The following is a 26,621-nucleotide window of genomic DNA, read 5'->3' on the forward strand; positions in this document are numbered from 1 at the left end:
TATTGGCTTTGCACTTAGAATTGCATCCCTAAGATCCAGTATACATTTGATGCTACTCTCTCAATGTTTCCTTTTCTTTACTAATAGTTAAGTCCTAGTTGTGATCCCTGATAGTTCTGTAACTATATAGTGCAGAATGAAAGACTCAAACATTGATTTGCCAAAAAAAAAGTTCAGTGAAAGTATTTTTTTTTAATGGGTAGCGAAGCTCACAGAAAACGTGAGAAATCAAGCAAGCACTTAATGTTTGTAGACTAAAACATTCTGGCAGCTGCTGTGAGAAGGTTTTAGGACAAGAGCCGTATATAGTCAACCCCTCTTCTTTTTTTTCTCCACAATCATGATCACTGGGGTATACATCTTTAAAGCAACAGAAGAAATAACTTACTTTTTTAAATTTTTATTTACTTATTTTGAGAGAGAAATAGAACAAGGGTGGGGGGGAGGCACAGAGAGAAAGGAGAGAGAGAATCCCAAGCAGGCTCCACACTGTCAGTGCAGAGCCTGACACAGGACTCAAACTCAAGAACTGTGGAACCGTGAAATCATCACTTGAGTTGAAATCTAGAGTCAGATACTTAACCCACTGAGCCACTCAGGCACCCTGAACTAATTTAATTTTTATTTTCCTTTCTTAATCTCTCCTCATGTTAAAAAAACTAGTAAGGAGAGAGAAAAGGGGCAAGTCCCTTTGGACTGTGAGCAAAAGCAATTTTCAGGCAAATATAGATTTTATAAAAACTGGTGAATACAGTCGATTAGAAAGCTATATGCTGCCCAAGGCTTGAATTGGGAGATATATAAAGTAATAAGCTCTGCATGCCTTGAAAAGTGGAAAGAAAAGAAAGAAAAATTTTAATGTATCACAAATTCCATGAAAAGTGTGGTGCCCATGGGATTTTCATTTGCGTTCAATTTCAGTTTTTTTTCCCCCATAAGGTTGAAACCCACAAAATATAAGCTCTTGGTTTTAGGTTTTATATTAGAATTTCTGAAGGACTAAAAGTTTTATTTTTTTAAAAGGGAAAACACATCAAGATTTGTTTAATCAATATCTTAGATTAAAATTCTTTTTAGAAGCCAGGAATCATGATTTCCATTTATACTTTTGTGACTTAACCAAGTTGTATTTAACTCACAGAAAAAAGTTCGATGACTGACAACATTTTATTTTACATAGGCACCTAATACAGATTATAAACTATCGATTGTGTCATTAACAAAGTCTCAAATATTTAAAATTAGATAATTTTAATTACTCCTAGCAATTGCTTTATTTATCCCTATTTCTCCAAGACCTGGTTTTGTATTATTTGTTTATGAATGATGATTTAAAAAAAAAATCTCCCTCTGATTAAAGTTAGAGGGAGAAGTTACACAGACGTGAAATTTTGAAGAATTCTGTTGTATTTCCTTTTCCAACCTTGAGATGGAGAGTGAAGGAGAGTCTGAACTACTATATTTAAGAAAGTACCTAAATCCATGGAGTCTTGAATGTAGTGAAGTATTCCTGTGTTGTTACAAAAGTGTTAAGTATCGAAGATTGCATCCTGCTTTGTTCTCCTGAGTTTAGCTGAAGGTCATTCCTGGTTTTAGAGATTATAATGGGGCAAACTAACCTCTGGTGTAGGGAAGAATTGCTATAAACATCTAAACTCTGGCAGAAAAGACTCCACACTAATCTCCTTATCAGCCTCTCCTCTTTGCCATAAGGGTAAGTTATAGGCACTACTTCCTATATCACTAATATAAAATACTAGACTAAAAGCAACTATATCTCATATTACGACCACTTGGGTTCGACATGTAGATTTATGCATAGTGACATGTAAATTACAGTGTTCCGTATGCCTTTGAACGTTTAATTATATGATATTTTAGCCTAGTAATAAGAAGCAAAAGCTGATCTATAGATTTCTCTTAGTATACTTGAAACCATATTCCTATCCTAGGATGAATACCTAGAGTGCTATTACTTCTTGGTAATTTTTCTTTTTGATTATATGTTTGGTTATAGATGTATTAATGGGATGGTAGTCAAGATATACACGTACTAGTTGCTTTTAGGGTCTTCTTCCCTTTATCCAGAATTATCCAGAATGCCGTTCCTAAGAATCTTATTAATATATCAGAACTCAGTTTAAATTTTCCTTTCTCATGGAGCTTACCTTGACCAGCACAATCTAAATAAATAGGTCCTCCCCCATTAGTCTCCATCCTTTTGTCATTTCCATTGTCTTCATAGAACTTCATACTTTAAACCCCAATCTAAAATCCTAATCATAAAATACATCATCTGACCCCTGGCCACCAACTTCACACATTCATTTTCCACCAGTCTTCCCTGTGCTCCCATTTTCATGTTGACTTCCTTGTTTTCCCAGATTGCACACGTGACCTCCTTCTCCAGAGTGCATTCCCCGAGACATCTGCAAAGTTTGCTTCATTTCCTTTGGATCTTTTCTCAAGCATCATCCATTTAGGAAGGAGGACCTTTCTTGACTATCATATGCACAACAGCAGCCCCTGCCACTGTCCCTGACCCAGTCTTATTTTTTCTTCCTGGCACTTACAGTTTTATGTGTATATGTTCTGTGAGTGACTCACTCATTAGTGTATAAACTCCATTAGACTTTATCTCTTATGCTCATTAGCCACAAACCTGAAAACAGTGCTTTCCATAAGGCTGACACTTAATACTTATTTGCTGAATTAATTAATTAATCCCTTATTTATTATCTATTACCCCCACTACGCTCTTAAGGACCAGGAAAGCAGAAACTTTGTTTCTGGCATTTCTATAGTATATTATTATCATATATATATATATATATATATATATATGTATGTATATATATATATATACACATATATGATACATACATTCAAGGAATGAATATTTATTGAATGAGTAAATTGTGTATGTGTGTGTGCGTGTGTATGTGTGTATATTAATCTCTCTCCCCCCATGGGCTCTAATTGCCACAGAGACTAGAATTATGTCTGTTTAGCTTACCACTGTATTAACCAATTCCACAGTAGGGTCTGGCTTATACCAGGCACTCAATGGGTTAGTGAAGAATCCAAAGTACTGGGACCAGAGTGAACAGGAGCCTACTCTGGCTCATAGCCACCCAGAGGCCTACACAGGGTTAATCTGAGGTCTTAATGACAGGTGGAAAAGAGTTTGGAATATGCACAGAGTGGTGAAAACCTTAAGTAACTCTGTTCATCCTTTCCAGGGCCCAGTCTGATCTTGGCAAAGGCTTCCTTCCCAAATAAGATCCAAGAAGCTAGTGCAGACTTCTGAGTGTCTTGCTTTCAGATAGTGTCTTTTAAATTCTGGGAGGAGTAAATCTTAATTTCAGTCATAGGTTTGATTTCTTTAATTAAAACCTTTGCCCTGAAGATTCCAGATAAATCAGTTTATGGTGCCAAAGGGCATCAAACAAGAAAATCTAAATTTTAGCATAAAATGTCCCACTCACTAGTAGAGTAACCTTGAAAATACTTATCATTGCTTCTTCAATATTTTTCACTTGAAAAGGAAAGATGCTAGAAAAAAATCAAACTATGGATTCATGCTTTAGGTTTGCTGAGATGCCCTTGGAAGGTCTGGTCAAGCATCTTCTTTCCTTCTTCTCCTTTGCCCACCTGCCCCAACCCCTCTTGGTTATTAATCGTAACTTTGGTGAGCCACGGTTACTGGTTGGAATCCAACAAGCACACAACGGAAAAGAAAGGTTAAGAATCACTGGCCTGTGTTCCTCCTGCCATCTTTCCCAGGGCCAAAATATTGTGAATCTGTGAACTGTACCTTGGTTCACTACTAAATCCCTATCTTTTAACATTGCTTAAATCACTGCAGTCCTTAGTTCACTTACACTAACTTACATTAATTTTTGATCTACTGTGCATCAGAAACTATGACAGGCACAGAGAATACCAAGATGATTTTAGAAATGGTCTCTTCCCTCAAGGAGCACCATTCAGTAAGGAGACAGATACATCATCAGCATGTGAGAAATGCTTTGATAGGGCCAAATCAGTGAGTGACCTCCAAGCACATCAAAGGGCACCACAACAACCTGGGAGAGGGAGTAATCTGGAAAACCTTGCAGTAGATGACCAGACACTGAGTTCTAATTGCAACTAATCGAATTATAGACTGTTAAAGCTGCACAGTGTCAGAATCATCTCATCTAAATTTCTTATGGAGCAAAAAAACAAAACAAAACAAAACAAACAAACAATCCCCCTGCTCCCCCCAAAAGAACTGATGCCCAAAGATGCTAACCAAGCCATCCAATGTAAGTATGACAGTTATAACTAGATGGGACCAACGTGCATATTATTATGCTGCCTTTTTAAAAAGACTTTGGTTTTTTTTGTAGGAACATTTTCAGAACCCCTTCTTTCATTGGTTTAATGATGCTATTAATCAATTAATTAATCACATTTTAATAAGGTATGGGAAAAATATCTGACTTCATGCACAGCAATGATGTCAATAACCCATCATCCATTAATTACATACTTTGCAGTTAGCTTCTGGTTAATTTATTCAGTTACATCCACAGCCTCATTTTGCCTCTTGAGCTACTTACTAAACGGACCTAACCACACTGGAAAGGACAGGTACTGTCTGGCTGTGAACAAGAACAAACTTTAAGAATAGATCTAGGTCTGACTGCAGTTCTTCTCCACAACTGAGTAAGGAATCTAAGGGTCAGGATAAAATCCAAAAAGTGAAATATTTTCAGTGGTAGCAATATGTAAAATTGCCCAGGTATGCAGTTTTCTTGGAGTTTGTTTTTTTCTCCCAATGTAGTCGTTTTACTTGGGATGTTTAAAGACTGATTTAGTAATGGGACAATATAAGAGCCCATTACATTAAAACAGAAATTCATGGGAAATCTATAATTTCTAATAGCTCGCCATCTGTTCGGCTCTTAGTGGCAATGGATTTATCCTGCTTAGTACAGATGATGATACTGGGGTGCATTCATGGATTATAGAGTGCATTTCTGAGCTCTTTAAGTACTGTTATTAATTTACGAACTTGCAAATCAACATTTCCCAACACAAAATCAATTATTACTTTTTTTTTTTTGTTTTTTTTTTTTTTTTGGCTAATTTTTCAACTCTTACCCCAAGTAAGGTTGCTATGGGCACCACATAATATCTGTTCTGGCGCCAACAGATTGCGTTAAAGTCATCCACAGTCTCTCCAAATTAAAGCCCTACTGAGTTCACCGGCTTTGCACTGTACTCGCAGCAGGATGCTCTTTTGCTTTGCTCCACAGTCCAGTTTAATCTGCTAGAAGAATATTTTTAGAGGCACATCGGACTAAATCATCTTCGACTGAGCACACCATCTCCAAATGGCCGCCCAGGGTCCTAAATCCGGCCGCTGCGGACCGGGACGAGCAGGTGTCCTCCGCTGCGGCGGCGTCGTGGGACTCCAGCGCCAACATAACTAGACGTCGGAAGCCAGAAAGGAAACCTGAACACACAGGCACAGGTATAACCTCGCACGCGCGCTCCAGAGAGACCCCCAGCGCAGCGGAGCCTTCTAGCCTTAGGCTTGGCAAGGCTCTGGGGGGAAGCAAACACTGCTTCCCCATTCAAGTCAGAGAGCAGGGCGCAGAGGGTCGCGGGTCAGAAGTTGAATTTCAACCCAGCCTGCGCAGCGTCCCGGCGCCTTCCGCAGCCCCGGCATCGCTCTGGCGCCCGGGCTGGGAGAGAAACCAGGCTGGCTGGGGCAGGAGAAACTGAGTTGCCACCACCGGAGAGCTGCGGGTGGCGGGGGCAGAGGAGACCCCGGCCACCTTCGGAGCACGAAGCCGAGCAGAGTCGGGCTCCGCTGCAGCGACGCTGCGCCCCTAGCCTGGCCACTGCTGCCCGCGCCCCGCGTTGCCCTTTCGGCCGAGGGCGACTCCCCGCCGCCGCAGCCCGGCCCCGTGCGCCTCCTCCGCCCCCGGGCGGTCGCCTGAGCACCCGCAGCCGGACAGACCTTCGTCCTCCCCGGCGCCCGGACAAACTTCCTCCCTCCTGGACCCCCCCACTCCCCTTCCCCCCCCCCCCCCCGGGCCGCGCTGGCTGGCAGGCGGCTCTCTCGCCAGGCTTCCCTGGTCTCCGGCTGCAGGCGCCCTCGCCCGGCACGGCGAGCTTCCTCCCTGCCCCTCTCCAGCCCCGAGCCCGGGCGCCTACCGGTCCCTGCGCCTCAGCTCCAACAAAGCCGGCGGCCCCTAGGCGACCCGGCGAGGGGCTGGGAGTGGCGGCGGGGGCGCCAGAGCCCGACGAAGGCATCCCTCGGCCGGGCGAGTGCAGCGTGCGGGGGCAGTGGGGACGTGGCGGGCAGAGAAAGGGGAAGAAAGTGTCCTGCTCCTGGCGCGAACGCCTTCTACGCTCGTTTTCGCTCGTTTTCGCCCGCCCCGCTGCCCCTGCTCGAGCGCGTCCGGCTGTCCCGGTGGGAGTTGGCAGGGGCAGAGGGGCAGGCAGAGGGGACGCAGTAGGCTGGCGGGCGAGCCGCTCCCTTACCTCTGTCCAGAGTGAGCGGCTGGACCACTGTCAATGTCGCCATGTCTGCCGTGGGAGCCGAAGTGACGCTCGGCTTCAGCATCAGCAACCGCTTGTAGTGAGAAAAAGAGGAGGAGATTGGGGGCGGGGGTGGAGAGGGAAGACGGAAAGGAGGGGGAGGCGGGGGGAAGGAGGGAAGGTGGTGGTGGTGGAGGAGAAGAAAGCTTGGGTGGGTTGGCAGCCAGATGGAGACGCAACTGTTCCGCGGCGGGCGGACCTTCAGTTGCGGCGTGAAGCTGAGCAGGTATCGGAAGTCGGCTGCATCGCGGGCTCCGGGCAGGAAGGCTCTGCCCTAGAACTTTGCTATGCCACCCCAACGAGCGCCGGATGGGTGCAGCCGGTGTGGTGTTCGCTTTCAACTTTCCACTCAAATAAAAATGGTCAGAGTGTAGGTGTGCCGGGGGGGGGGGGGGGGGGGGGGGGAGGGGGGGTGAAGGGGGGGGGGGAGGAGAGGGAGGGAGATGGAGAGATGGATTTTTTTTTTTTTTTCAGATTCGGAGAATTTGTCAATCCGGTAATCCCATCCCTTAGAGACAAAATGCTTCTAGTTCAGAAATGTTAGGATTTCATTATAGTTGCTGTTAATTTCTGTTAAAGTACCCCCCCCCCACGTTTGGAATGTTGATTTGTAACAGTATATAAGACAACTGACTTAAGGCCAGGGTTTCATCATTAGGTCTCCATTAAGGACCTTAGTGTATTGCCTAGAAAATTACTTACTTTAAACACAAACTTCTTAAAAATGATTTTGAATCAAAAAACACAAAGGGAAATTTCTACCACTCGGTTTGAAGAACATGTACCAGGTACCTAGCAGTTTGTCGGGTTAATTTATAGTCAGTCAGTGGTTACTGAGAGTTGCCACTTACTGATTAATTGGCATGTGTGACAGGAAATTAGCTAGGAGTGTTCCATGCCCTGTGCCATGGTCTGACTTGGGGGTTCAGGACAGTTCCTGCCTTCATGTAGCCTGTGGTCTAGGGGGAGATGATGCTATTAAAAGGGTCATTTTAGAGTCAGTTGATCAAGATTCCATGACTAGAACCTTCAAATACTGACTGTGACCCCTTCACCCCAACAGACTGTTTTCACTATCCTGCCACTGTTGGGACTTTCATTTTCTGATCAAGAAAATAAGGAGCATATAGAAATCTTATATAAGCAGAATGGTGATGACTGTGGGTTCAGGATTGAAAATGACAAGGCTGTCTCCATCCCCTTCCCTATGACAAAGCAGAATTGTTTTGGCTAGCAATCTACTCTTAGAGGCAGACACTGTTTTATAGCAAAATATTTGCATATTATCTACTTCATTGTCTTCGGATTATAGAAACCACTGGTTTCTGAAGATCTTTTCTATCCCATTTTCTACATTTAAAAAAAAAAAAAAGCAAGATTTCACCAATGATTCAAACAAGTCAAAGATGACTGGCCACACACCAAATAGATCCTAAAGACATACTTAAAATAGTAGTTCAAAATGCCTATGTTTTCACTTAGTGTTTAAAAAAGAACCCTGATCTTGAAATTCAAGTCTTAGTTATGTGCTCTTCAGAAATCATGTAATCTCTCACTGATCCCCTTCCCTCATCTGTCAAACAAAGGAATTAATAACCTTCCATTTCACTGAGATTCTGTAAAATGAGAGAAGTAATTCTACCCTGCAATCAAACTGAGTTTTGTGAAGGTCTGATGATACTCTGCATGTGAGCATGCTTTGGAAACAGTAAAGTATATATACATTTACTCATACAACAAACATACATCCCACATGAACTGTCCAGCAAGCACTATGCTGGGTGCTGGCCATGCAGAGATTAAAGAGAGTTGGCCTTCTCCCTGGACAGTGCTCAGTGCAAGTTGGGAGACAAAAAATGAGCAAGCTGTGAGAATTCCATGAAGTAAGTGCTCCAAGCAGCATAGAAAGGACAGGATGAAGCAACAACTATGGTTATCATTATTCACATCCCTTAAATCAAACAACAGAGAAAAGTTTAATTGTGCACAATAAACAGTAGAGTATGTTCTGTGGATTTGCACAAATATCCAACCTCATTCAATAATTGAAGATGAAAAGAACATACAAATCTCTTGGTCACTAATGTAGCTCTTTTAACAACATAGTTTATTATGAATATGCGTTTGAGTGGCTTGATTCATAAGTCTAAAAGCCATAATTGTACCAATTTCCACACAAATCCCAGATTGTAAGGTCTATAAAATTAGGTTTTTTGTCTTTTTGTTTTCTGATATATCCCCAGCACCAAACATTTTATAACGTGTTTCTGTACTTATAACTTGAGCTCCCTAATTGAAAATTTGCTCTATCATTCTCTATGTTGACCCTGTAGGGCTTTTGTAAGGATTAAAAGAAAAAGTAAGAGAAAGCACAAATCACCATATATTCATTAGTTATTATTTCTAGTAGGGACAAGTTCAGTGTCTTAGCTTATGTGTATGTAGGTGTAGAAAATTAACAGCAAACACTGCATTATCTGTTAAGATTTATTTTTTATAGAATATGAATAACTATCTCCAATAGTATTTGTGAGTGTCTGCTTAAGACATGCAGACACATTAAGAAAAGTTCCTTATCCTCTTCTTTTGCTTCAGTAGATGTGATCATACTTAGGTCTCATGAATAGTTGCCTGGATCACTACTATACTAACCATAGCATTTCATCAAGGTCAATATATTTGATCTATTCATATGTTTTTTGCTTTGTTGATTGTGTATTAATCAGGGAATTGTAAAACACCTATAATTACACTTGTACCTTAGCTATTGGGTTACACAATCACTACAGTCTTTCATTAAATCATGTATAGTATATGTGTGGTAACTATGTTTTCAGTGGAATTCATTAATTCAATAAATGATTATTGAGCACTTACTATATGCTAGGCTTAGTGCCAGGTTGGTTTCTCTCCTCTTTTTAGTCCAAAAAAGTAGGTATTGTTATCCCATTTTATAGATAAGTAAACTGAGGGCAGAGGGGTTAAGCACCTTGCTTAAGAATAGTAGCACCGAGGTTCAAGAGCCCCTGTGCTTCCTGCTAAGAAATATTACACCTCATTTTGTATTACTGAAGATTTAGGGAATTCAGCCTTTTATATTATATTTGTAATTATGTAATATGTATAATATATATGTAATTTATATATATGTAACATATATATATGTAATGTATGTATAAAATATCTCTTCTCTCTTTTTGTTATGCTTGAGTTAACCTCAAAGAGAGGAATGCATGGAAGAAATTTAGGTCAAAGGAGAAAAGAATTGTGATCCTGAATCCATTCTATATCCATACAGATTAATATTAAAATGACTACCTACTTTGAAATATAAAATCTGTTTTTTTCTAAAAAAGTATTTCAAACTTATGTTAAGGTCTGTTTCACTTAATTGAATCTTTTTGAATTATATGACAAAACCAAGTGAGTGTTTGCATGAAGAATTAGTATACCAAGAAAATGAGTTTAGTTAGATTATAAATGGAGTATAATAAACACAGTTTCATATGAGGAAAATAGCACCTTGAAACTGGAGTTCTTTCAACCTTAGGTGTTAGAAATTATTTTTGACTTATTCAAGATATCACATTATCTTCCTTGATTCTCACAGCTTTGTCAAAATAACACTAGATTGAGATAAAGTGCCAAACTATACTTTGGAATGTAAATGTTTGTGTTTTTTTAGTCATCATAAATATAGAATCCTACTAAATTTATTTAATCCTTGGATCTGTTTTGATTATTACTTTGTTCATTTAACAAATGCTTAATGCACTTGCTATATACTAGACACTGTTCTAGGCACTGGGATATTGCAGTAAACAATTATTCTCACTTAGTTTATATTCTGCAGGAGAGAGAAAGACAATAAACAGAGTAATAAACAAACATGAAAGAGATCAATTAGTGACTAAGTGCTGTGCAAAGAATGAATGATTTGATGACTGAACTGGGTCTAGAATAACATTAGGTTTACAAAAGACAGTGATAGGCAGAAGGGCATTCCCAGAAGCAGGAGAGCAAAACCACGGATGGGAGAACAGACATGGTGTATATTTGGGGGGAAAAAAGCTATTTAATCTGGAGTAAAAGAAAAACCTAAAGAGGGCCTTTGACAGTCAGGTTGTGAAAGATAATCTAATTAACAGAAATGTAATGAACCTTTTTATGAACTACTTTGTGTCCGTCATACAATGAAATGTACCAATACAATGCAGGTAAGAAAAAACATTGTATGGTAGCATCTACATTAAAAATCACTCGCATCAGAATGAAATGAAGAGTTACTAATTCAGAGTTGGATGTTAGAAAATTAAAGATGAAATAAAAATACAAAAAGTCAATTCTAATTATTTTTTATTTCTTTCCAAAAAAACGAAAAAAGACTTTGAGAGACAGAAATCTGAAATATGAATAATTTTTCCTCAGTGGTACGGTCTTATTTGCATTTTTTTACATTACCAGTTATCCTGCAAATCATAAGTATAATAATTAACTTGTACTCTGATTCTGCCACAGGCAATGGCACATATAATAAGTCCAAAGTCTTTCTGGTACTAGGGTATTTTATTTATGCCTATTTAATTCATTGAATATAACGATGTTTTTGTTTCATTTTGAAATGAACATTTTTCTGTTTTCACAATTGCAAATTGTGACTGATCTTTTTATAATGAAATTTAAATTCAAAGCTCACAAGTTTCTTCTTTTTTTCTTTATGCATCCCAACCTCATACATACACCACTGAGAAAGCCTAAGAGATTTAAGAGAAGCAAGATAAAATGATTTTTACAAGGGATACTGGACTTATCTCTTTCTCACATCTACTTAGGAGATATTTCCAAATGTTTAAAACTCACAACCTTTGGGAAAGGTTCAATAAAAGCAATTATTACTGTTACATTTTTTAACATTTAATACATTCAATTTTGAGTGGAGAATTACGTGTTTTACAAAAACTGCTTACTATGTCCTTGCTATGCTCCAGGCACTGTTTTATGGCTGGAGAGATTCGATGGTAAAATAGGATACGTCCCTTTTCTTATGCACCTTAGTTTTTATGAAGGGAAACAGATAAACTACGAAGAAACAGTCATTATACCAAGTAATCTTAGGTAGTGGTAACAACCACAAACAGTGATCTGCTGAAACTTGTTCACACTGTTCACAAGACCCAGTTATGTGCATAATATTCCAACATTGCTTTCAGTGACATCACGTACAAATGGCCACGGTGGGAGCATTTACACCCTGTGCATTGGCAAATACTCTATGCGAAGTTTTTTGTTTTGTTTTTCTTCTCCCCCCACCCACCCCGGAAAGTTAAACATTTGCCAGCACACCACAAAGTCCACAAAAAAAATAAAAAAGGAAGGTGTGATGAAATATGCCTCAGGGGGTAAGTCAACTTTAGAATGGTCAGAAAATAGGTCACATTGTACTTGATAGAAAATATGTTTAAATGACAAATCTACCCCGTAGTTGATGGAGTGCTGACTAGCATAAAATGTTATACTTTTGAACAGGAAGCTACTCTTTGCGGTTTTGAATCAAAGGATTGCTAACCAAGTGGGCCAGGATCTTTTGATGAGAAACTAAAGAAAAAGGAGGAATATGATCATTGTAATTGGGCATCTGTATTGTTGGAGAATCTGACTATGGTGAAAAAAGAACACTCTTACCTTGATCCTTGAAGAGGGCACTGTGGCCAAGGCTTGTTTGTTTGTTTGTTTAGGTTCTCAGCTTCAATTAAAATATGATTTACATGGGTTTTTATTGAAAAACACCTCAATCCTGACTTAAAAAAAAATCCAGCTCAACTTATTTATTTTTCTCTAATTCTGGTGCTATGGAATTAATTAAGGATATTAGGGAGAAACAGATGAAAAGGGCATCCTTGAATTCTTCCCAGATTGTGATACAGTACAGTAACTGAGGCTAGTAACAGAATTTATTGTAGGTGTGCTGAGGGACATATATGTCAGTAATTAGCAAGCTTAACAGCAAAATGCAAAATTAGCATGGACAGCACATTCAGAACAGAGCTTAAAACTCTCATTTTTATCCTCCAGTGCTCTAATTTAAAGCAAAAATTGCTACAATTTTAATTGGTTTGCATTTAAATTTCTGACCCCAACCCAAAGCATTAAGTTTTTGGTTTTGTTTTTTGTCTTTGTTTGTTTTGTTTTGTTTTTGTTTTTAGTTTGTTTTTGTAATTTAGCAGTTGGATTAAATTATGCTCTTTTATTTTTTATTTTTATTTATTTTTAATATTTATTTATTTATTTTTGAGAGAGAGGGACAGAGCACAAGTGGGGGAGGGGCACAGAGAGGGAGACACAGAATCTGAAGCAGGCTCCAGGCTCTGAGCTGTCAGCACAGAGTCCAACACGGGGCTCGAACTCACAAACCACGAGATCATGACCTGAACCGAAGTCGGACCCTTATCTGACTGAGCCACCCAGGCGCCCCAAATTATGCTCTTTTAAACTAAGTTCCTCTCTTTTAGCTTCTCTGCCTTCCCTGCCTTTCTGGTACTGGATGAACTCTTACCCACTTGCCTATGTCAGTGGCCCTTTCTGACACTTATAATCTCACTTTGCCTTTTCCAGAGTCTGTAGTTACAAGGTAGATCTGCCTCCTGAAATAGTGTCTCTGAGAAATTTCCTTTTTTTAAAGATTTCTTAATTTTACTTCTTACTCAAAACATGTACTCACATAATAAATCCAATTATGACTTGTATTTTGGCTTCTTGAGGATTTAACTAGAATAAGAAAAAAGTGAGGCAAATAGAAATGGTTTTAATTCCAAATATCTTCACGTTCCTGTCACCTGGAATTTTGCCTTGATCAGTAGTGGCGAATCAAGCCAAACAAATATTTTTGGCAGATAAATGGGGAGAGCAAACAAATCTCTACTGTTCGTCTAGGACAAGTAAATAAACTATTACATATTTTATATGGTTTCTGTATTCTCTTTTTAACAAGTGTTTTTTTTTGAAATTTTAAGTGTAAGACCATGCACATGGAAAACAATTCTCAAAAGGTACTGCAAAAGCTCTCTCACTCATTGCAAGCAATAAATGTTAACAGGGATTTTTTTTTTGGTGTATTCTTCCAAAAATTATACATATTATGTCACATTATATTATATTATTGCATTATTATATTATAAGTATCTTATTAAATATTATATATTATACATATATTAAATATTATATACAATATTTTAATTTCTATAGATACACACGTGTATGCACATATCTTTTTTAAAACTCAAATAGCTTTGGGGCACTTGGTGGCTCAGTGGATTAAGCATCTGACTCTTGATTTTGGCTTAGGCCATCATCTCACGGTTGGTGGGACCAAGCCCTGTGTGGGTTCTATGCTTACAGTACAGAACCTGCTTAGGATTCTCTTTCTCCTCCCTCTCTCTCTGCCCCTTTCCCATTCATGCACACGTGTTCTCTCTCTCAAAATAAATAAATAAAAGCTCAAATAGCTTTATATTGTACACCATATTTACACCTTGATTATTTTATATACTGATATTTTCATAGCAATCCATATAGATATATATAACATTTCTTAAGTACTTCACAAAATTCCATTGAAATAGGCTCTTACAGCTATTCTTCCAGGTTTTTTCTAGTTTTTTTTCTATGTCAAACAGTGCTACAATTGACAATCTTTGTTATTTATATCATCATTATGAACATAGATTCCACTCAGTGAAAGCTTTGTACTTTTGTATAATCCAATGCTAAATGTGGCCATTCTCAATGATATGCTTCCAGATTATAATACCTGTGACTATTTTATTCCTGCTCCATTAACATTCTATCATACACCAGCTGATACCTCTTAGCTACAGAAATGTTATATTTAATTGAATTTTTGAAACCTAAGATGACAAAGTGATTTAAAAAAATTAGTTGCCAAAGACTGATGTCCATTATTCTGTCTAAAATATGTGGTATGATGCACCGTCCAGCAATTCAGAAAGTCAATGATGATTACCATAATTTTCACCTAAGAAGCTGACAGTGTATATGTCTAAAGCAAGTGAAAATTAAAAACTTAAAAATACACTCTTAGATGTTTTTTTAATTGATTTTTCTATTTCCACCAAATGAAATGAGATAGGAACACCATGAAAACAAAAGGAGATGTTTAAGTACCTTATTTTTCAAATAAAAAGAACACATTGATTATTAATTGGAGAAAAACATAAGTAATATTTAAGATGAAAAATAATATCCTTTCATTAAATGTTGTTACTAGTTAGTATTCGAAAGAATATTTAAAAATTTAGTGCAAGCAGTGCTCTCTACTGGTCTTATATTTATTGCAACTACAATCAGTGTCAAATAGGTATTTATACAGAGTTACAAAAATCATCTCTATCCTAAAAGACTACTAGTATTTTTATTTTAATCTCTATTTGGTTTCCACTTTAACCATGTGTGTGTGTGTGTTGCATGTATATGTAGGTGTGTACATAAATATTCACTTTTGAATTTCTATACTAAAGTTAGTTTTGAACTTTGCAAATGAATTGCTGTCATACATTATCACAAATAATTATATATTAAAGAGATAATACAGAAAAATGAATGGGGAGCTTTAATGTAAGGCATACTTTCGTATACAGTTGTTTTAATAAGCAGTGGCACTTGTTTTCCCTGATCCCTGGAAAATACAGGGGAAGGCCTCCCAAGGGAATGGGTGTCCGTGTATATGGGCAATTCAGAGTAAACAGTGACCACCACCACGGACTCTTTCCTCTTTTCTCTCTCTACCACACCTTCCTATACCACTCTGCAAATACTAAAACAATCAACATATTGGTGCTTCTTTTAAAGCTTAGGAGAAAATTTTATTACAAGTACTTATGCAAGCCATTTGTTTCAGAAGGGTGTGTGTGTGTGAGAGAGAGAGAGAGAGAGAGAGAGAGAGAGAGAGGAAAATACATTCATTCATTCTGTGGTTTCATGTCAAGTGATTACCATGTGCTAAGCCTTGATGATAAAGCAGTTTTTAAGACAACAAGTACCCTACTGGAATTAATTGGTATTTATTGAATTATTTTTCAATTTAAAAAGTTATAAATGCTATTAAGGAAAGTACATGGTGCAATGAGTCTATAACCTAAACCAATCTGGGGATTCAGAAAAAACTTCTCCAAAGATGAAATATTTATGGTGTGTTAAGGGAAATCCTTGAGCATATTTAAATACTTTTAAGGGAGAAGTAGCTACCAGGGATGGAAGGTTGAAGATACAGGAGAAACAATAATAGGTAGCATATGGTTATCAAGAGGGCAGGAGAAGGTAAGAGGGATCCAGAGAATAGGTGGCTAGATAGGTCTTAATAAGAGAAGAGAATAGAAGCTGTTGCAGGCAGGTTTGTAGAGTTTGTGAAGTGATTGGCAAAGCTCCCACTGCAAGGCTTCTATGATTTCAATGATGTAGGAAACAAGCCCATCTGTTGAGATAAAAGTCGGTCTGGGAAGAGTAGAGACTATCTGAAGCAACTATTTTATAGAGTTGATAAAAGTGGATATAGGTCCAGGTTCAGTCAGTCTTAGAGGGATTTTTCTCCTGCGTTCACTGAATGACTGGGTCTGTAAGGTCTTCTGATCTCGAATCCCTTAAGTGCCAAACTGTGGACTCTGAATGGCTTTGTGAATTACTTTCTTTAATGTTCTTCAAAGTAGATCATAACATTCTATAGTTTATGGTTTAGCCATTGTTTAGTGTCCTTATTTCCTTCCTATAGCACTGAACTAATCTTGTGAAAGTCATCTTTCCATCATGACTATCTGACTGAATAAACATGGCTGGAGGGAACACTCAACTCTGGCGCACTTTCTGGCCAGGAGTTTCCAATAGGGAGGGCCATCGTTTGTCTGAAGCAATACATACTAATCCTATATTTTTTATTATTAACATTTTGTAAATTATACTAGGCCTACTAAAATATTTGTTTGAAGCTGATTTCTTTTTCCTTAAGATTAAGTGCTTTTACTTAGTAAATACATGTGCCGGTACTCTATTTGGTCTACCCAGAGAGAAAGCAATCTAATTATTTTTAAAAAAGACAACATTGATATTGACATATATATAATTGAACAAGTTGCATCCACTGTGTTTCTCTAGAGTCAAAATAAAATATAATGATATTTTTGAGCCATAAAAGATGGTAAAGAACATCAAATCTAACCAACAGTGGTAAATGAGATCCAGAGAGATTAAATTTGAGATTACAGCTATATGCACAACAGGGTAGTGTGTGGTAAATGCAACATACAAGACATATGAACAAAGCATTATGTGGAACATGGAAGGCTTTATAGAAGAGATGGCATTTATGCTGGGTATCTAAAAATAGGAGGATTTTTTAGATGGAGATAGAATCAGAAGACATTTTACTTAAACTGACAGAGCATGTAAATGGAGTCAGGAAACAATGGCTTGCGTGTTATTGTTGAAACAGTTCACTTTACTAGAACATGGAAGACATGAAGTAAACAAATGTTAAGACGAGAAAGAAACTGGCAGGGAAGGGGAATGGCAGGGACTGCAGAAGGCTTTGGGAGTCACTCTCAGGACTTAGAATTTATTCAGAAGGCCCTTAGAGCTTTTTGAGTGAGAAAGTCATATGTGGCTCTTCTTGAAATAGTATATTAAGATTTATTACAGAAAAATGATTACAAGTTCTAAATTGGATAAAACAGTCAAAATTATCCATATCAGTGAGGGATGTTCTAGCCACGTCACATTTGAAGACAACAAATCCATTCTGAGGTTATAGATACAGACCTTTACACCAAACTATAGCTCGATTCATTGGTTTGATGGCACTGACTACCATTTTCTTTATTGGGAGATGAGAAATTTTAATGTGGATAGGATATAAACAAAATATGGTATTACACCGAGGATAAGATGCTCATTAAGAAAGGCTTTAGGAAATTATCGAGGAAACCTCTTCATTCCCAGATGAGTTTTGAAATCATGATATGTTCCTTCAGTCGAAATGTTTTGAAGAAAATGAACTAGGCGAGGAGAGAGAATAGCTATAGAGATTTAAATGGCGGCGCATACACGGAGTTACTTATGTCGTTCTTGTTACAATTACTATTAACACCAATTTTTAGATTAGAGACAAAACCCAGGAAAAAATGGAACATGTCACTGAGCCTGTAGAGGTTATGTTATCAGGTAGGAGAAATCTTCCTCTCCTTACCCCAAGTCTTTATTTGGACAACATTCCTACCAGAGACTTTCAGCATCATAATGTGTTAGTGCACAGTGATTGCCATTTGTCTTCAGACAAGTGGTTATATAAGACAAAGATTCATGTGTGTAAGACATATCTTAAGCAAAGACATGAGATTTATCTTTCATTTTCATATGGGATGTATATAAACATTATAGCTCTTAAGATACAAAATATCTGCACTTGACGTCAGTGGAACCTTCATGTTAGTAGATGAGATAAAATATTTAAAGAATAGGAGAGATGGTAAATGAGCAAGGTAGCAGTTTTGTATTATGTGCAGCTCATAATTGTAGCTCTGTAAAGAGCTCCCATTGAGTCAATGGGAAGTGTAGGTGGAGGTTAGTGCCAGGTTAATTGTTGCATTCAACATCATTCAGGAGAAAAAGTGGAGATAAAATTACAGCATTTATATTTCTGCCCTTCAATTTTCCTTCATCTCTATACTTGTTAGATTTTCTTCACTTGTTATTATTTACATCCCATGTCTGATTTTTTTCCTCCCCTAACTCCTTGGGTTATTGAAGAAATATATTCCATAAAGTTGACTTTCAAGACAGTTTCAAAATAAAGAAAATGCCATTCATCTATTCATTTTCAATATAGAGTTGGAAATACAGTTTCATGGAAAATATTATCAAGTAACCTTTTGAAAAATAGATTTTATGAAGAAAGAGGTATTTTACTAGATGTCTCCATGGCATTCTAAAGATTGTGGTATATCACCAATGCTAAGCCTGCAGGTAATTTTAATTATTATCTGACAGGTCATTTTTCTCTTTTAGTAGTTTTCTAGTCCTCTGGGATCCACCTACTCAATGACTATAGAAATTTCTTCCCTGTTAAGAAAGAACTTTTGACTTCAAATACGCAGTTTCAATAATTTGGCTTTCATATTATCTGAGTCCTCATCTTTACAATGTGATTTAGATGTTGATTATACTATAATAATGTACTAGGATACTACTACCTAATTATCATCAATTTCATGTTGACATTGTCTTTAAATTTGAGACTTCAGATTACTATCAACATAGTTTACTTTGCTAATTCAGAAAGTCAATATTTATGTAAATTAAAAAATAGCTACATTTTTCTTTCCATCTACTAATGTATTCTTTTCTTCACGCTGTCATTCTTCAAATTTCCACTTCTATGTTTGCTTTTATTTTTATCCTTTTTATTGATATTAATATTACCTTTCCAAATGTCTATATTTTAAGACATTCCATTGTTCAGTTTGGAAACACCAAATCTTGATGAAGTTAAGGTGGCAAAGAGAAATATAAAACAACCTTTTGTGAACTGTAAATTGTCATGCTTATTAAATGCAAAAATTACTAAAAAAAGGAATAAACAAAACTTACTTTTCTTTTGTCTCTTCACCTTTAAAAGAGAGCTCTGGAAAAGAACATTCCATTGGGTTCCAAATTTTATTAGGTGGTTTAGTGAAACAGTCAAATTAAATTTATAGGCCTTTGTCATCACTTACATGTTTAAAATTGTATGGGGGTCCCTGGGTGGCTCAGTCAGTTGAGTGTCTGACTTTGGCTCAGGTCATGATCTCATGGTTCATGGATTCGAGTCCCATGTCGGATTCTGTGCTGACAGTTCAGAGCCTGGAACCTGCTTCAGATTCTATGTCTCCCTCTCTCTGCCCCTCCTCACTCATGCTCTGTCTCTGTCAAAAATGAATAAATATTAAAAATTAAAAAAAACTTGTCATTACCTTGCCCACCTCACAATTTAAGTTCTCTGTCAGAAAATGCCTATTTTGATAAAAAAACAATCACTTAGGGGCGCCCGGGTGGCTTAGTCGGTTAAGCGTCGGACTTCAGCTCAGGTCACGATCTCACAGTCCGTGAGTTCCAGCCCCGCGTCGGGCTCTGGGCTGATGGCTCAGAGCCTGGAGCCTGCTTCCGGTTCTGTGTCTCCCTCTCTCTCTGCCCCTCCCCCGTTCATGCTCTGTCTCTCTCTGTCTCAAAAATAAATAAAACGTTAAAAAAAATTTTTTTTAAAAACAATCACTTAAAATTGTTTTTTAAGTTTTACAAAACTGTGTATATTCTACAGTAAAAAAGCTTATATATTTGTTCATAAACTTATCAGTGATTTTGATCGTTGTTTTATCTATATGGAAAACGTGAGTCATACATTCATTTTCCTGGATATACAAACTACAAGTTCATCATAAAATTTTAAATATATTAAGATGTCTTTCTAAAACTTGACAATATCCTTGTCTCCACTAACGGAGATCTTTTCCAATGGGCATCACTTTATTGCATTGAGGGAATATAAATGTGTTTCCTTCAGAATCAGATGTAGGTTGAACTTCCTCATCCTATTGGCCTGGATTCTTCTCACAAGATTCATTTAATAATATTCTGGTAATATTCATGACTTAGAAATTTTCTTTTGGACAGAATAGCATTTGGGCATCAAACTTTGTAATTCTATTTGTAATGTTGGAACATTTAGAAATTAAAATCCAGGAATTCTTACTAAGGAAATTTTAAATGTGGAAACATAAAAATAGAATACAGATAATTGCATAGAATAGAATACAGATATCCTAGCTTGATAACAGATGGACGTTTTTAAGAGCTAAACACATTATTTCTATTATTTAGCAATAAAAGAAAGTGTTATGATGACAAGCAAATACATGTACCAAATTCAAAAGAGATTATTTTAATCCTCTTATTTTGCCGCAATTTTATCCATTAGAATTCTAAAATATAAGTATCAAGACATAATTCTATGCATCTTAAATTTTTCTATGGCTTTAGGCAAAAGGCCTAGTTCCACTGATTAATATTTGGCATGTTTCTTATTTATTTATTATTAATTAATTCATTTATTTATTTATTTTTGAGGGAGAGAAAATGTGCAGGTGAAGGGTAGAGAGAGACAGAGAGAGGAAATACCAAGCAGGCTCTGCACCATCAGTGCAGAGCCAGTTTTGGGGCTGGAACCCACAAACCATGAGATCATAAATCAAGAGTCAGATGCTTAACTGACTGAGCCACCCAGGCACCCAGGCATGTTCCTAGGAGGGAAGGCACTACTGAGAAAGGTAGCTGGTTCTTAGTCATTTGAAGGGCATAAGCTGAGCATGTTTGAGTTTTATTTTATTTTGCTTTGTTTGGTCCACATACCCAGCACATAGTAACAAATGAATTATGAATAGATGGAAAGAAAGGAGAGAAAGAGTAAAGGGACAAATGAGTGAATAAATTAATGAAGAGTGATTAAGGCTTGCTTGAAAAGGCGATATTGACAAAAATACATTTCTTTTTTTTAGAAATATTTAGTGAGTTTACTCAAATGAAGAAAGCTTAAATGATACAGAACTGAAAATATTAGAACTCTACATACAATAAAAAGTAAACATAAATTAACCAACTACATGGAAATTTCTAGTTAAGCATTCATACAGATATATATTCATCTTTTCCTTTTATATAGGAATAGCACATACATACATGACACGATTCTGGCAAAAAAAAAATCAGATACTAAAAATATTCTCAAGTTTTAAAAATGGTATGGAATAAGTTTTAACAATATTCTACCTGATTGAAAACCCCTGATTTAATTCCATAATTTTATCATGCCAGAAGCATGGTTGGTATTAATTTTTTAAACAGATATTCATATCATACACATTGGCTTATTAGTAATTAAGGCATTTTGTATACACAGTATCTCAGTGTGGACAACAGATTTTTAGTACTGATTATTTCCTATGACAGTTTAAACTTGCAAAATCTTTTCAAAATAAGAAAATGGCTGCACACATTTAAGTGTTTTCTTATAAAACACAATCTTCAAAAAAGTCACAATGATTGGTCATTGTGATTCCTAGTAATAAGTCCTGTCTTCTTTCTGACATAGTATCAATGATATTCTTTTTTTTATTAAGAACATTTTTTTAATGTTTATTTATGTTTGAGAGAGAGAGAGAGACAGAGCACGAGCTTGGGGAGGGCCAGAGAGACACAGAATTTGAAATAGACTCCAGGCTCTGAGCTGTCAGCACAGAGCCTGACACGGGGATCAAACTCACAAATTGAGATCATGACCTGAACTGAAGTTGGACGCTTAACCGACTGAGCCACCCCGGCACCCCTAGCATGAATTATATTCTTATGCAGGATTGCATTAAGACCCAGTAGCTCTTGAACAATGTTACCAAATAACCATATTAGTCCCAAATGCAGCAAAGGCCACAGTCTTCACTGTGCACTTTCACCTCATTGAAGTTGAAGCTGCTCCTTTTGTATATTTTTCCACTTCAGTGTGACGTAGATTGTTAGGGTTTCATTAGTGGTTTCGTATGTGGCTTTTTAAGGAAAAAAAAAGGTTTCAATTTCTTGCGCAATTCACAGTTCTCAGATGAGACTTTTTTTTTTTTTTTTTAAATCTTAGTCTGGGGACATTTTAAATAATCAAATGCTCTTTATAGTAGACTGTGTCTCAATGCAACTGCAATAAATAAGCATCTACATCCTTGGCTATGTTACCAGTATATCCTGGAAGCAAAGCAAGGTGATTTTCCTGTTCCCATAGTCCATTTAATTGTTGCTTTAAAATCTGAATATGTCCATCATTTATAGTTTCTGATTTGGATGATATTTCTGACCACCACCTTTTTATTTCTGCCTGAGGCCAATTTAAAGCAACTATTCTATATTTGTCAAATTTGCTTTTAAGTAGGGACTTGACTAGAGGTAACAAATCTACCCAGCAGCCAAGTGAGATGTATTGTTTTTCCTTCTGTAAACTATTGGTGAGCACAAGAAGGCAATCCATGACAACTCCAAGGTCTTCTATCCTTACCAAATAAGCTACAAGCTCACTTATACTTCTCTTTTTCCAGAACGCTAAAGCTATTCCTGCTGAACAAAACCTGTGCCATTGTTTCATGGTCCTGAGAAACCTCAGAGAAAAACCCACTATATTTTAATGATGGGCTTTCTGTCTGTGAAGAACCAGAATCACTGGAGTTAAGCAAGTATGTTCGACTATCATGGCGTAATTTTTCAGGTGGGTGGCCTGCACAAGCCAGTTCATTTTATTTGCCGTGTCGCAGCCCGCACTTCTAGGGGACTGCTTTTTTCTGTAACAAAGATTTGGAAAAGGATGATGCACTTTCTGCGATAGATCACCTCACGTAGTTTATCTGGGCTTTTCACAGCTTGTCCAACTGTTCTATTTATGTAAGCAGCCAACTGTTTTGGAGATTTCTTAACCTCCCTCTTTCATGTTCTTATTAGTAAAATTAGAGACCCTTTTTCTAGGAAGACCGGTGGAATAGGCCTCCATAGTATCACAATAAGTTCTTTTTTTAACACTCTGGGCTTCACATGCCATCATGTCTTAAATACCGGCGTCTCTTGGTACCACAGCACCTCAGCCCTGCCCCGGGGCTGACAAGCTGCGCCCGGCAGCCTAGAACGTCCCTCCGCTGCTGGGCCAAGCCCCACTCTGAGCCATTCAAACAGGGCCGTGCCAATAAAAATACATTTCTAAGTACTTATTTTACATTTTGCATTTCATATACTAACTGTAATACCGCAGGCACACTAATGGTACCTAAAAAATGCCTAGGCCCAAACGAATAGATAAGTTATTGATAGTTAGCATGTCCAAGCACCCTATTAGGGAGGGCTGGCTTCTACTTACATTACATTTACTTCACAGGCTGGCTATGATTTTGCACATTACAGTGAGATTGCTTCTTGCCAGGGTTAAATTCTCAAGTCAGCTAGTAAGGCAAAAATTGTCCTTGAATTCCTTTATATCATCTATAAAACTTGATTTGGGTCTATACCCTAATTCTTTTTTTTTTTTTTAATGTTTATTTATTTTTGAGAGAGAGACAGACAGAGCACAAGCTAGGGAGGGGCAGAGAGAGGGAGACACAATCCAAAGCAGGCTCCAGGCTCTGAGTTGTCAACACAGAGCCCGGCTCAGGGCTCACACTCACAAACCGTGAGATCATGACCTGAGCTGAAGTCGGACACTCAACCAACTAGCCACCCAGACACCCCTTATGCCCTAATTCTTAAATGCATTAAAATCTGAGGACTACTATGCTAAACTTAAAACCAAAGTTGAAACCTTCAGGTAGCTAGCGACTTGGTGCCGGGAGACAGTGTGGCCGCAGTTTAAGCGTCCCTCCCTTGAAATCAGCCCACAGACTTTGAATCCTAGAGCCATCACTTAGCACCTGTGTGACCTTGGTTAAATGACAGTGTCTCTTGCTCTGTTTCCACATCTGTAAAATTGGATTATAATTGTACCTATGGAATAGGCTGGTGTGAAGGTCAAAGGAGATAATCTGTATAAGCTGTTTGCAACGGTGTCTGGCATGTAGTAAATGTGTTCGCTATTCCTCCTGACTTGAAAACTATAAAAATCCTAATAGAGAGCAAATGATGGATGAGAATTATAAAATGTTTCTGTTTGCCTGAAGGATTTAGTCCATTCTGTTTTAATAAATCAGCCTCTGCAAACCTAATGAATATAAATAAATTGTTTCCTGGGAGGAGGTAACAAGATAAAATGTCACCTGGCACACAGTAGGTAAATGCTTACAGGATTTTAAGTTAAATCTTGCGTGCACAGCTGGACATGCATACTATTCTTGGAAAAAGTATGGAGAGGACCTTGACTGCTTGCATCTATCTTTCCAGTCTGTCAATACCTTTTTGAGGCCCCGCTGAACAGGAATCAGGCTCGTGCTCTTAGGCATTAATGCCATGAAATAAGGGTTAGGCTCTAAATCCACCTCAAAAGTACCTATACTATAACTCCACTGCACTGAGACCTCCCACGTCACTCCTTCTGCATAAAACGTTTTCAGCTTCTTGGCCAAAAAGCCCCCCCATAGTATGATAGCTCACCAAGTTTCAACAGCATATCCAACCCCAGCTAGAATTCCCAAAGGAATGGTTTCTCTAGGTGCTCTGTCTGAAAGCTGTGGGGTCCATTATTCACTCTGCACACACACACACACACACACACACACACACGTTCTGTAACTCCAGTTACTTAAACTTCTACCTCTTTGTCACCATTACCTCCATTGAGCTTTTGCCTGGTAGAGCAGTCAGGAGAACCCCTGCCTCTGCCAGTGTAAGGGCAGACTGTACCCTTTCCTGCTGAAAGCATACCTAGTCTGAATATCTCAGTCACTGAACCAATATGCATTCTGTATCGCAGCCTACCAGAGATCGCATAGTGCATTTAGGAGACCAATGGATGAGGAAGAAGATACACTGATCTCATGACACCTATGAGCTGGAAGGGAGGAATGAAAATTATATTAATGAAAATTTGCTATAATATGTGCCACTGTTGCGACTCTGTACCTAACTTTCCTTTGTAGGATAGCAAGACCAGACCACATCCTACGTAAATATGAAACACTTGTCAACATTCAGGTATTATACACATGTGAGGGGCAAATATAGTTGATGAGGGACCATAAGGCAAGCTGAGGGCCAAGCACAAGCTGGCATTAACCCTCCCCCCAAGGGTGGGATACATGTGACCTTCCTCAGGCACTCCTGGCTGCCTAAGGACAAAGGAAAGGACAGAAAGCAAATGGTTAAACTGATAGAGTCTCCATCAGTTTACAAACACCTTACTAAATTACAAGAAAAAGCAATCTATTAATAGCCTAATCTCCAAAAACCTATAGACTCAGTTTCCTGGAGCCCTCAAATCACCCTCCCCTCCATAGTGATGTGGGGAACAAAGGCAAGAAGGAAGTGGCAGATAAAATTTGAATTTCCTTATAACCTGCAGCCCACTGACAAATACTTGAGTCAGGCAGAGTAAAATGTTTCTCCAGGAACTTCCTGATGTCTTAATTCTAACATCATTTTACTTAATCTTTCCTGTATCTCTACGAAGAAGATACTACTCTCTAAGAATAGAGAATCAATACACAGGCCACTTTCCCTCATGAGCTTGATTTCAAAGCCCACCTCTCTTTCTTTCGGCCCTATCTCCACCTCTCAAAAAGCTGCTTTTAAAGACGTACCCTGGACCATATCAGCTTTTCATCCACTGTTCAAAAGTGAATTCACCTATCACCTCCCCAATCTTCCTTGTTAATAATTCTGAGATTAATATTCAAGGCCGGAAATTGTTTAAATGCCAGCAGGTTAGCTGGCCAAGAGGAACTGTATTGATATGAACACTATTTTGAATAAGACTGTAATGTGGACAAAGCAGATAGAAATGCTATAATTATATAAGACAATGAGGATCGATGCAGAGGTTGATTTGTAGTTACAATGTATTTCTCACAAAAAGAACACACTCAAATGTTTTCTTTAGCTTTTCTTATATATGTATATAATTGGCCCTCAGATCTGAGGAGTGGTTTGAATGTACCACATAAGTGGAAAGTCATGTTGTTTCTTTTTTATTTAAATCTCTTGTTTATCCATATAAATCGTGCCCATCTCCAGCTCCTCTTAAAAAACCTTCAAGCATTCTCAAAGCACAGAACCAGTGCCTTAAAGACAATTTGCATTTTACATTTGGCTATTTCAATTACTGTGAATGGCTCCTTTCAGTTTTCTTTCTGTTTTTATGCTTTGTTCTATCATCCAAATGCCTTTGTAAAGTTTGGAAGTTTAAGAAACAACGGGAAAGGACCATATGTTTTAATCTCCTTAGTGAGCTCCTTTTATCTTAATAATATTTCTTGCCC

General features: G+C 37.9%; 1 protein-coding gene and 1 pseudogene across 2 annotated transcripts in view; both read right to left on the bottom strand.

Moving 5' to 3' along the window:
• The window catches only part of LIN7A (lin-7 homolog A, crumbs cell polarity complex component), a 123,511-nt gene extending 116,551 nt beyond the window's left edge, over nucleotides 1-6,960 (bottom strand). For both annotated transcript variants that reach the window (XM_049626006.1, XM_049626008.1), the window contains exon 1: nucleotides 6,544-6,960. In XM_049626006.1, the coding sequence (XP_049481963.1) occupies nucleotides 6,544-6,625 (82 nt within the window). In that variant the 5' untranslated portion in view covers nucleotides 6,626-6,960. The remainder of the gene's footprint in view (nucleotides 1-6,543) is intronic.
• A 15,369-nt stretch (nucleotides 6,961-22,329) lies between these two features.
• Nucleotides 22,330-23,413, bottom strand: LOC125920439 (KATNB1-like protein 1; annotated as a pseudogene).
• Nucleotides 23,414-26,621: the final 3,208 nt, after the last annotated feature.

The sequence above is a fragment of the Panthera uncia genome, chromosome B4, assembly GCF_023721935.1.
Source record: "Panthera uncia isolate 11264 chromosome B4, Puncia_PCG_1.0, whole genome shotgun sequence".
Classification (NCBI taxonomy): Eukaryota; Metazoa; Chordata; class Mammalia; order Carnivora; family Felidae; genus Panthera; species Panthera uncia.